The following is a 12,872-nucleotide window of genomic DNA, read 5'->3' as shown; positions in this document are numbered from 1 at the left end:
ACTTGCACACAATTGCAAATAATTAGCTATATATCATAAGAAAGAAAAACATGTTTCCTAAGACAACCATATCAATGTAGTTTTCCAGTATGCGACAAATCTATATGAATTTTAAGGAAAAATGTCCAGTTGCACATAGGTTGTATAGGACAAGCCTGCTGGATCCATATTTTATGAGCACTGGTAAAAAGCACCAGAGATGAGGAGAAGAGAAAAGATAGGCTTTAGTCTGAACCAAGCAGACAGAAGCTAAGTCTGCAGCAATAACCTGCTCTGGCAGTGCAGGCCCCCAGTGGCACAAAGAGAGATCAATTTTTTTTTTCCACCCACGCCAGGCTTCAGCTGGCAGTGTATGGGATGACTGTAAAGAAAAGCATAAGATGTAACGTGCTGTAGTTGGCAGTAAACTAGAGCTGGAAATGCTTTATCAGTGGCAAAGATTTTCCTCATTGAGCATTTCCAGCAAGAATAGCTCCAAATGTTCACATCTGATTGACTTTCCCAGCTTTAATTTGCTGTTTGTTCTGGGGAATCCCTTTGTTAGCATAAGCTGGAAAGGAGAGTTTAGCAGGGATCTGAGAACCCCGCCGCCCCACACACACCATCACCACCCTCCAGCAGAGGCATCCTAGATAGGCCAGGAGGGGAGCCAGATGGTGCTGAGCAGGACTGGGAGTTCAGGGAGTTGGGGGAGGTACTACTTACAGGCCCCCCAGTCTGTTGTCTGTCTGAGATAATGTGTGCGCGTCTGTATTTTGTTTGCGCATGTGAATGTAGGCCTGTTTGTGTTTGTGAATATAAAAATGTGCTGTTGCATGTAGTTTACTGTGGCTGTTTCCCTCTTTGTTTCACTTTATCTCTACCACGCAGATTCACACACAGACACACACGCGTACAGATACAGCCAAGTCGAAGTTCATTTCGACAGGGACCACCGGGCCTGATTGTTAACTGCCGGCAGATTGTATGGCGTGAATGAAAGATGGGGAGGAGAGAGCTGATGGAATGATGTACAGATAGGGGGAAAGGGCACCAGAAGGAGAGGCAGTGATTAATTGGAGGCTGGCGTGATAGAAGAATGAAAGAATAAATGTGGATGCTGTTACTCGATAGGTGGAGATATATTACAGATGGGGGGAATAGAAGCCAGCAAGGCGGCTGACAAGGCTGCCAGATTGTTGGAGGTCAGACTGATGGGCCGAAAGGTTACAGATTATGCTTTAAAAACAGTAACACACCCATAAAAATGCAAGTGTAAGCTATATAACATGTGCTACATGCAATGCAAAAAGCTTGTACTGCAGTACAAGTGTCATTACTGAATTACTGTTTGTGAGTTTCACGATTGCATTAAATCTGCCTTGTCTGTTTATGCTTTCTGCCACTGCAGCTGCTCAAAGATGCATAAACTTAAACTTGCTGAGTGTCTGTGCTTGTTTTTATTTTCAGAAGGAGAGAGAAGCTTCTGTGAAAAGTCTTCCTCAGCAAAATGTAGACAGTGATATTTGGGTTCCTGAGTACCTGAAACCCTCCTGGGTGTGTTTGCCAAACAACCAGCCCATCCTGGCCGTCATACAGCCCGGCGAGACAACACTGGAAGTCTTGAACACTGTCTGCAAGGTGGGCCATTAAAAACAGCATTGCAAATATTGCATTACCAGAGACTGCACATAAGAGAAATGCATTTTACACAGTGCACTGCATATAATCACCAATGTAACACTGATGTACTTTAGACTGACAGTTTGCAAAGTGACAGACTGCACAATGTTTCCTCTTTTTATTGCATACACAGTAGCACTTTATAATACTGCAAATTTTAGTATTGATCCAAAGTAAATACAGGGCCAATATTGCCAATACCAATACAGTCACCGATACTTTAAACCTGTAAAGGCAGCTGAGAGCATTATGTCATGATTCATGTGATAAATCATCATTAATTAGCAAATTCTCAATGGATTTTATGATCACTAAATCATTTGTGATTTGGAGGTTTTGGAAGTGTGGCTGTCTGTCACCCACCTCCAATATGCAGCTTTATTACCTGCTAGCTTGCAGACGCAGAATGACACACACAGCATTCAAGCGGCTAGGAATGCAATTAATTCTTCTCAACAGCTTTTTCAAAACACGGGCAATCCCCAAGGTATTAAGAAATTAGACACAGCCCTGTAGAGAGGTCAGAATACCATTAAGTTATATGAGGAAAATGAAGATCTGCCATATTACTGTCAGCTGTCATTGTTGACAGCACATTGATGCACATTATCAGCGGTTCATATACGGTCTTCTTCAATGTACATATATGAATTTGAATGTAACCGAGTTCTTTCAGTTCTACTTCAATGACAGTTATCACAGAGTCACAGATCTTTTAATAATGCTCTTACCTTTCAGGATACACTGTATATTGCTGTCATTCACAGTCCATCACTTGTTTTAACTTCATTACCTTTTCTCCTTAATTGGCTTCAGCAAGAGACACATAATAGGCGTAATATTGCCTAATGACGCATATGTGCATGCAAGTCACAAACGTAACAGAGTGAAGCAGAGCATCCATCATCATCATCGTCCATAATTTTGGACCAGCATGTTAGACAGCATTCCCCAGCACTATTATTAAAACTCAATATAGGGAATGTCTTTTTGAATAGAGTTCCAGTCATTTGTTGAACTGATGTCAAAGTGGACTGAAATTTGAAGTATCTGTGGTAGGCGGTGGCATAACATTTTAATGACACACTTTATGTTGGTTTCTCTTTACCTTTCTCCTTATTGCCAGTCACCAGATACTTTAAAGCTTAAACATGTACTCGCATGTACAAGTAATATGTTCTTGTTGCCCCCAGACCCATAAGATCGATCCCTCTGGCCACTACCTGCGTTTGAAGGTGCTGGTTGACAACCAAATACTTTATTATGTTCCCACATTTGAAGAGGACATCTCCGATCTGGTGAGGAAATACACACTAAGCCACATTAGATATATATTTTTAAGTAATAACCAGGTGAATATCCTAGGTTTAAATATCCATATAAGTTAATCAAAGACATGCAGCACACATTATTATGCTGTTTGTGTGATTCTAAGTTTATTGCAGTATGTTATTTGGATTTGCCATCTTCTTATTCATATTGTTATTGTCAGATATGGATGAATGCTTGTGCATTTTTCATGAGTTGGTTGCCGTTTTGATTTGCCGTGCATACAAAATCACCAGGATGGAAAAGAAGCACTATTGCATAAACTATAAATTATGCAAAGTAGCATTTCAAGTCCATTGTGTGCACTACGAAGTCGCCGTTTGTGTTTGTGTGCGTCTGTTTATCATAAGAACAGTCACACTCACTGAAAGTCCCCACCACCACCGCATTATTCATCTGCTGTAAACCCCAAAACAAATCCTCTTTTTGATTGCGCCTTGTAGGTGATACACTGAAATCTTTCTCAAAGCGCAATCATTTTTATAACTCGCTCTTTTCCTCAAGAGCTCTTTTATCTTCCTGCTTTGATCAGTGACTCATTTCACCCGCTTTCATCCTTAGTCTATGATATTACGTTATTATTTCTCCTCAGTGAAGGCTACTACACACTGCGGACTTCTGTTCCTGTCTGTTGCTGCATACACACAGCTGTGTCCATGTTCTAGGCTTTTGTGAGCTCAGGGTCTCGTCTGAGCACCCACTCACTTCATAGCCCTGACCTGGATTTTGACCCCACAACCTTCAGATACAATTGCTTGGCTAAGGAGCCAGAATAATACATGAACCTGTTCATTTCTTATTAATAACAACAGCATGACCTTGACCTTATCTGTCCAACAACACTGCTACCCATCCATTTTTCCCTATATATAGATATATCTATCTCTATTTGTTTGTTTCTCTTTAATTACAATTATTTATTTATATATGTGCTGTTGTGTGTTTACAGCTCTACAAAGAGATTGAGATTTATCCCAAAAGTACCAAAGTCGTCCAGTTTGACAAAGCCGAGTTCTGCAACAACGGATATGGTATGCTTATTTCTGACAACAGCAGTCAGTTCTTGACACACCCATAAATTCTGTTTCAAATTGATTTTCTAATGGACTTCATCTAGTCATGCTTTGTTAATGAATAAAAGGGAATTACCCAAATGAAGGGCACACATGATATGGAGTGGATTTAATTGCTGTGGTTATACAGCAGTTTACGCTGTCAAATAGAAATATTTCAAAGACGACCGAAGGAATTAAATGAATTTCTCTGTGTCTAACTATCTATGTCTGCAGGTTTTTCTGTGGCAGTTTTAGAGGAGGATGGGGTGCAGCAGCTCCAAGTTACTGAAGTGAAAGCAGGAGGAATGGCTTCAGCGAAAGGTACACATTTTATGCATACGTTGACATGTGTAAAGGAGATTAACCCGTTACTGTAGCACACTTACAAGTGATGCTTATAGAGAACGCATTCCCAGCCAAGAGATGCTAGAGTCAAGAACAATGGCCAAAGTGATGTTTTTATGCTTTTATTCTGAAGGCATGACGTTCCAAAACCTTTATCCATAAAATAAAAAAAAACAAACAAACCATAAAAACAAGAACAAAGAGATTTTATAAGGCGTTGATTTGTGGCTGTTTTCTATTCTACTCTCTGCTTTGCACTGCTGGGTCTGGAGATCAACCCCCCCCCTCCCCTTCACCGGTCCCTATCTTCTAACTGAGACAGTGACACTCTAATGGGTTTGAGTTTGAGAAACATATGGCTGCTTGGTAGATACAACACTAATGTATAGAAAATAACATGCCCCAAAACTAAGCCCCAGGGTCAGACCAAGGTTACTCAAGTGTGAGATTGTGCCCTCTAGTGTATTAGCAATCTGAAAGCTGCTATCTTAGCAGGCTGCCAAAAGACACAGGACTCAGTTGATGTTAGAAGTAGAAAAAGATTGAAGCATCCACATACGACAAAGCATCTTATTGCAATCTGGGCACGATATTCTGCTGAATCACAGAGTTAGATGCAGTTTAGTGGGTCCACATGAACACTGTGATGAGCCTGTGTGTATGTGTGTGGTTTATTAACAGTGCAGAGAGTGAATGGGGAATTGAAAGACATCACGCTTGATTTTCTGCAGGGTACATGCAGAAACCAGGCCAGCACTGGACAAGGAGCCCCAAAGGGTCTATTTCTCTCTCACTCCCGCTCTCGCTCTTTCACTGTAATTCCCGTTTCCCCTCCTCACACAGCAGCACACACAAAGGCACATCCATGCATTGCACACAGGCATACACACGCAGCAGTATATGACCAGAGGGGTTATCTCTCTCTGCCCAATAAAGCCTCTGCTACAGCTGACACTTCACATTTCAGACAACTAGGTCATAACTTAAGGCTAAATGTGTGCCTTATGCGTCTATATGTATGTAACTGTGTGTTGCTGTTCTATGAGAATCCTACTGAATAATGTCTCTGCTGTCTCTGTTGCAGCAAATAATTTAAAATGAGACTGAAATAGGAAGATAAGCTCATACTCACAGATGACTGCAGTCAAAACATGTCCATAAATCCCCTTGTGTGTTACTAGATGAGATGAGGCTGCTGCCACATCTCTAAACAGCTGTCACAGCCAATTGGGTTTATTGATAAGGTTAGCTGCTAATTGGATTGCTGATTGAGTGATGATTCTCAATTAACAGAATGGGGCACAGGTGCTTGAGAGGAGGAGCAGCAAGACAAAGAGCAAGGCCCAAACTGAAGCTATGTTCCAGTGTTTTGTTTGTTCACCTATTGTACCATGAAGAACGTATACACACAGTGGGCAGGACAGGACAGGAATAGACAGACATTGTACTTTGCCTCTTAAACCCACCCCGTCTTGTTAGATCAGTATTTGCCTCAGGCAAGCAATCATAGAAGGATGCATTTTTGATGTGATGGAACACATTTGCATCTCGGAGCACCTGATTAGTCTCCGAGGTGCTGCTGGGAAGTATGGTGCAAAAGTTTTGTTTACATAAGTCATCTGTGAGCAGTGCTTTTGAGCGGCCCATAGGAATTCTGCTGTTGGTTGGATGTTTTTTGGGTCATGAACTCACAGATAATGCTTTTACTGACTCTGCATTGTTTGAAAACTTTCTCTACAATAATTTATTTCATATTGACTTTGTTTCTTAAACTGTTTTTTACCATATGCTTAGTGAAATTTCACATTTGTTACATTTTTTTGCCCGATTCTCTGTCAGGTTTGAAAGCAGGGGATGAGATTCTGTTACTTAATGGTAAAGAGGCATCTGCCCTCCAGAAGGATGACATGATGTCTGCATTTACAAACCAAACCCTGACCTTGAGCATCAGCACCCTGCCCCAGTTGGATCCTCGGATGGTGTGCTCCTGTCCACCCCGGCGCTCTGATGTGGAACAAAACCTAGCCACAGACATTTTTTCCCAGAGCCAAGGTAAGGTTTCCTGTCCCAAAAGATTTGGGGATCAGTTGAATAAGCTGTTTGCTTTTTAAAATAATCTATATGTAAGCAGTTTTTCTTAGTTGATATTTATATACTGACATATTTACTTAGACATGCATAGTTCTGAATGAATGACAATAAAGGAAAAAGAACAAAATGATTCTTCCTTTTTTTGTCCTTAGCATTGCATTCACATATCTTGTGTTGCGTGATCATTCACCCTCTAAAACCCAACTTTCTGTGGTGAAAAAGAGAGGTTTCAGATACATCTTTTGCATGCAGTGAGGTGAACAGGGCGATCTACTAATTATGCATGGATGCTGTCTGATAACTAACCTGCAGGCAGCCGCCATCCTTCCTTTGACCTGCTCTTTTTATTTGTGCAAGGGCATCATTTGTATTCCTTATAAACCAGGACTTGCAATGCGCAGCCTGACAAGCTGGCATTGTTTGGAACTCGGAGCAATATGAATATTAATATGAATCCTTCAGCAGCGTGGAGCTGTCATCATGCAGGATATGCCATATGCAAAGGGTCAGATGGAGAGAAAAACACTTAAGCAGCCAGATGGAGGTTATTGATGATGTCATGCTTTGAGGACACAGGTGTATAAAAGAGTTCTTCAGCACAGAGACTTTAAAATGGAAGGAATAATAACTAATTTTACTAAACAGTGATATCATAATAAGAAACACTAAAGGTTATAGGAATCTTTAATTGCTGTCACTTTAATCCAACACAAAGAGGATGCTATTAAATTATTATTTTCATTAAAAAGTTACGACTACATACTTGTTACCTTTTAAAAATCAGCCAGACTCACCCAGGCTCTCAAAGTAAATGCAGATGAAGTGCACAAATAAATGAAAGCAGCTTGGTATAGGTATGTGTAGTCTTCTTTGTCAGCTTTGCCTTTTGTCCTTTTTGTAGAAGACATCCTGGATGATGTGTCAGGTTTGCCACTGGAGAGCCCAGATGATACTTATGAGGAGGAACCTTGTCTGCCCTTGCAGAGCCACAGAGATCATCAGGAAGATAAAACTTGCATTGGGACTGGATACAAAGTAAGATATGTTTTACAAAGCCACAGTTTCACACACCAAGCCAGGTAAAAAATTCAGACATGCAAAAATAACAGGGTATTAACAGTTTAGCCCAACAGAGGATGTAGTTTTTGGTGCTCAGTGTTTGATGTTTTGGCAGCTTTAGTCTTAGCTTTCTTAGTCTTTGATTTGTTGCATTGTCATCTTGCAGCCTGACATCTTCGGGGACATTTCTTACATTTCATGCCAGACAGCAAAGGAAAACACAATCATTTGATCAACAATCCAACACAGGCTGGATTTATGTTTGAACAAATTTCAGCAGTCGCTTTGCTTTCATGTTTTATATAGGAAGAGTTTGCCAAACTAAGTCTGAACAAAGCTAAAGGGTTCAATAGAATGAGTGCTGGATCAAAAAATTCAGCAGATACGAGAAGTGATTGACCGGCACACCAGTAAGCCGTAGCATGATACATAATGTGCGATGTTTTTCCTCAGACTTCTAAAGAAAAGATGCACTATGATCTCATCTCCCCTGGGTTACAATTGATCAAACAATGTAAAAAATGCATCACTATCTACACAATCAAATGTATCCAAGTTATATGTTATATACAAGGTATCTAGTTTAACATTAAAAAAAACCATACACCAATTATTGTTTGTATTATATACAGGACTATATACAGAAATAACACTATGGGCAAAATTACACATACAAAAAAAGGTGTGTGTAAAACGCCACATAACAAAACGGCAGTGTGGCTATTTTTGCAAAAGGCTGTCACAAAAATGTTGTAATATCAAATTTCTTATTCATTTCTTTAGGCATGCAGTGTGTTTCTCCAGAATAGTTTGTCTTTCCCTCTGCGTGAATGATTTATTATCTCAGCTCCTACAATATCCAAGAACATTGTTTTGCTGAAAAACTCACAATTAGTTGTTTCTGATGCACACTGTGGTATTTAACTATACCTTTTTAATGAGCTAGTGATTTGCTAATCTATGCCAATCCATAAGGATATGTATGCATGTATATGATGCAGAATACAAACTGACCTTCTTTATTTTGTAGTTTCCCACATGGGGGTCACTGAATAACTGTGAAATGGCATTGTTGGCAATGACCACATGGGTCATTTCCACAGGGGGTCACAATGACACAATGATCCGCTTCAGTTTCTTTTAAACGTGTAGTAGCAAGACACAGTTAAATATGTACAGACACACAACAGTTGATTTATGCTCTTTTTTTGTGTAATTTTTCCAGATCCTGTTAAATGCAGGAACGTGTGTGGATTTTCTGATTACTTTGCTTTGAATTGTTTCTGCATGTCACATGAAACCAGAAAAAAAGTGTTGGTCTAAAAAGATGGGAGATTCTCAGTGGATTTTCTGTTGTCACAGTCATAATATATATAGGGCATATATAAGCCCAACATGATGGTTACAGTGAGTCTGTGAATCCTACGGATTTAACACTGTAATCATAACCATATTCTTCCTCCGATAACAGTTTTCTGTGGTGCTGACAGCATATTGCATTAGCAGCACTGTATTCATAGCAAAATGTAGTGTGTATGTGTCTTGGCACATTAACAGATGTGCACATAGTACGTGTTGGGTGCGAGTGTGCGTTCTGGAACACTGAACTGGAGACAGGTGAGTGAACAGCATCACTTTCTAATTAAGATTATGTCTGGACTGATCAGGGTCGACGCAGTGATTGCTGGGACAGGCCGTGTGCCATCCACTCTCCCTCTGATATGCTTGTCACTTCCATTACCTTGGCACTGTCTGATAGCCAGTAACCACCGGAAACATTTTTTCCTTTTTTGGACCAATGTTGATAACCTAGGCATGAACAAAGAAGAAAGGGAAGGGACATCGCTGTATTCACTCTTCATTTTGTGTCAATGAGTTTCAATCTCAAGGGAGAGCTAATGGGTGAGGTCAAATGCAGCTTCAGTGAAGACTCCTCTGTGATTCCAATGTGCCAGTTTTAGAAGTGAGTGAAATACTTAAAGAAAAGCTTGCCTTGCTGCTTGATATAGAGGAGACTCTAATTTGAACTCATGATGAAAGAAAACATTTAGTTGAAGATGCCGCACAAAACTTTCTGAAACTCTTCGCAGTTTTTAATTAACATTGAAAATTGCTTTGCCGTTTTAACCTCACAGTTGTTCTTCTGTGTATCTGCTGTATGGTTAAATTCAGTAATCAGTCAAAACTGGGATCCGAAATATATGGCCAACAAATCCAAAGCCTTTTCGGGGAATCGACCTCTTTCAGCCACACAGCCATACAGACTAATGTACTTGACTAATCGGGATTGTTTATAAGAGGAAAAAATATTCACTGCAAACCAGTAAACAAGAATAGAACACAAGTGTTAAGTCAGTGATCTTCATCTCACCTTTGTGTCTTTCACCTCCTGCTCTCGTCTAACACGAGCTGTCTGATTTGTGCCCTGCTGCTTTTTTCCATCCTTTCCTTTCATCTTTACCTTTGCTGTACCCCTAATTTCCTTAGATTTTTGATTTACTGTCATATTATTTTCCACATTGAGAGCAACAATGTGACCATGACCATCAGACACAGCAGCTCTTTTCTTTTCATCCAGCACCTTTATCTGCCGTCTTGTTTTGAATGCCCTTTCTTTCCTTCTGTCCTTGTAGTTTCATTCTGATCTTGGGTCTTTTTCCACCCTCCTCCTCACGAACCCCCTGCTGTTCATTACCATAAACAACATGAGGATGCCGTTGGCACTTAAAACAGCCCCGCTCCCTTAGCTCTCCAGCCGGCTGTGGGCACTGACCTTAGCCTGAACACTTGGATGCTCAATCCAAACTTGCCACAGACTGCCAAAACTGTGGCATTTTCTTCAAAAACAAACACACATTCACCCAAACTATTTGTCCTTTCTTTATGTTGATCAGCCTTTTGTTTCTCAAGTCTCCTGTTTGGAAAAGCTTCGAAGTGCTGCGGATTGCGTCTTACCTCATTTCACCCAGCGCCTGCGGTGCCATGGTGGCAGAGGAGTGAGGAAAACGAGGCAAAGTGGGACAATTTTAATTATCCCCACATTCTAATTACTCCATTCTCCACAGTGTTTCACATCATTTAGTGGAGATAAATGAGTGTCTGGCTAGCCGGGGGATATGGGAATGTTCATTATTTTAGACAAAGCACAGAGCAACCTCCCCGCTATGATAAACCGACCAGAGAAAAAAGCGCCGATTTCTCAGGATAACGGTGATAGTAGAGATGTCGGTGATTGCTAGTGTTCTCCAAGGTGTAGTCAGCCTCACTGACAAGTGTGATAATAATTTACAAATGTCTAATAGTTTGGCTTGAGGGCATTTGAGATAGAAAATACATTATTCAGTGTTTGAAGGGTGGTGTGCAATTTTTATCAAGGTTTGTTTTGATTTATTCTTGATGATATAATTCCAGTTGTTCATTTGGAGTTAGTCTATTTGTTTAATATAATTATTATAGCTTCTGGCTATTATGACTGTATAAGGGGCACAAGTCTTCAGTTATGCTTTCACTTGCCCCCCTTCCCTCCAATCGGGCCTTTTCACCTTTGTCTCAGATGCTGTTGTTCTTCCACAGTTTTCCACTGGAGGGAGCACTGTGCTGATTTATGAAGCCTCTAAGGCAGCAATAATCTTCACAAAGTCAACACTGAGGATGCAGAAATAACACATCAATTTGTATGTTAGTGTTAGAATATTTTGGTAAACACACACCAAGAAAACACATTCTTTCTGGTGGTTTTCCAAAATTTAAATAAATTCAAATGTACACGACTTAATCCTCTAATGCTGTGTTATCAGAACTGGCTGGTTGCTGCTGTTTAAGGGAATAAAAAAAGTGCCTCTAACTTTTTTCACCCATTACAACTTTGAGTTGAAGCCTGTAGTCTGCAAATCCACGGCTCTGAATTCGAAATGTTCCTGTGCAGATTTATGAAGACTCATGTCGTAACATAATCATGCTTTCAGATTATATGATTTAAGTCTCTCTCTGTATATCCCATCAGTCCTTGCAGGGATTTATGGATTTGCATGTTTTCCTGATCTCCAGTGAAATTGAACTTCAAGACATATCCTCCTTTCCTTTCCTTTCCTTTCTCCTCCCTCCCTCCTTCCTGTCCATGCTCAAATATTGACAAGTAAATGCTTGTTCTTTTAGACAAACACTGTGCAAGGAGGCATTGGAGGCACGTCCGTAAGAATTGCTAGACATTTCCATTTACTTATACGTGTGTGTGTGTATTGCATGTCAAAATTCACTGCATAGCTGTGGAATGATGTGTGTGCTGTGCTTCTGTGTGCCAAGTGTGTGGATATGAGCAATCTCTGGTTATTCTGGCTCTCGCTCAGCATGGTTTCAGCTGATGGGTGTGAGAGCAGGTTTGTGCTTGCCTCCATGCTCCTCTGTCATACTAGACTTTCCTCCCATTCTGTTCCGAGTCAAGGATATAGTACATTTAGTCACTGTGCTAATAAGGACAGCATGTGCTGGACTTGGAGAAAAGCTGCTACTCTCTTTCTCCACTCCAACTGTTGTTTTTATAAAAAGGATTAAAGTTTATCGTTTATGTGGAATATACTTATTTTTTGCCATTTTCAATGTTCAGAAAGAACTTATTCTGACCTGTGTGACATAGTTTCTGGAAATGGCAAGAACTGGTTTGACTATGGGATGCATAGTTGGTGCATTAGGGCACAAACTTTTTCTGAGTTGGTTCCCACGTGTTCTTTTTGTCGTTATTCTAGAAATAATTGCATTAACCACGGTATTTCTTAAAACCCATTTCCAAACGGAGCGCAAGTTCAAATACAAGCATGTAGTGACATAAGTCTTTCTCAGCAGTGATGAGTGAGAGAGAGAGAGAGAGAGAGAAAGAGAGAGAGAGAGAGAGAAGGCAGATGCCTGTTGGAGTGTTTGGCTCCCACCACCCACTGCCTCTTCAACACCCATTCTCTCCTCCCTCCTTTCTCCTCCCATCTCTTCTTACATCTCTCATGAGGGTGTGAGGTTTGATCTTGTTATTTAATGTTTTGTTCTACGCCGCCTGCCACCGCTCCTCTCAAACACCTGGACAGAAAAGTGGAAGAGGCAACGAGTACAGATACGAGGCAAAGAAGAGAGTGGAGACTGGCGCTCAGGGCAGCATGCAGAGACAGCCGGTGGATTGAAAAAATAGAAAGTGATTGGATAGACGCTGTAGGATAAGGTGACATGGGAGTGCTGTTGTTCATTGCAATCTGTTCTGTTCAGTCTGCCTAATGACCCATTTGTTCAGCTGCCACAGTAATGATTTTACCAGCTGCAGTGTTTTGCAGAGCAGGGTGAGTGTTGAAT

General features: G+C 40.7%; 1 protein-coding gene across 4 annotated transcripts in view; it reads left to right on the top strand.

Annotated features, from left to right (window-relative positions):
• Positions 1-12,872, top strand: part of LOC120734394 (T-lymphoma invasion and metastasis-inducing protein 1-like) — a 51,108-nt gene that overhangs the window by 26,576 nt on the left and 11,660 nt on the right. For 3 of the 4 annotated variants that reach the window (XM_040033202.1, XM_040033200.1, XM_040033201.1), the window contains 6 exons: positions 1,450-1,620; positions 2,856-2,960; positions 3,941-4,022; positions 4,281-4,367; positions 6,231-6,443; positions 7,384-7,517. In XM_040033202.1, coding sequence (XP_039889136.1) covers positions 1,450-1,620; positions 2,856-2,960; positions 3,941-4,022; positions 4,281-4,367; positions 6,231-6,443; positions 7,384-7,517 — 792 coding nt within the window. The remainder of the gene's footprint in view (positions 1-1,449; positions 1,621-2,855; positions 2,961-3,940; positions 4,023-4,280; positions 4,368-6,230; positions 6,444-7,383; positions 7,518-12,872) is intronic. The other variant, XM_040033203.1, reaches the window with a different exon arrangement.

The sequence above is a fragment of the Simochromis diagramma genome, unplaced genomic scaffold, assembly GCF_900408965.1.
Source record: "Simochromis diagramma unplaced genomic scaffold, fSimDia1.1 OVJJ01000216.1, whole genome shotgun sequence".
NCBI lineage: Eukaryota > Metazoa > Chordata > Actinopteri > Cichliformes > Cichlidae > Simochromis > Simochromis diagramma.
The sequence above is the reverse complement of the archived record's forward strand: the minus strand, read 5'-3'. Positions and strand labels throughout refer to the sequence as shown.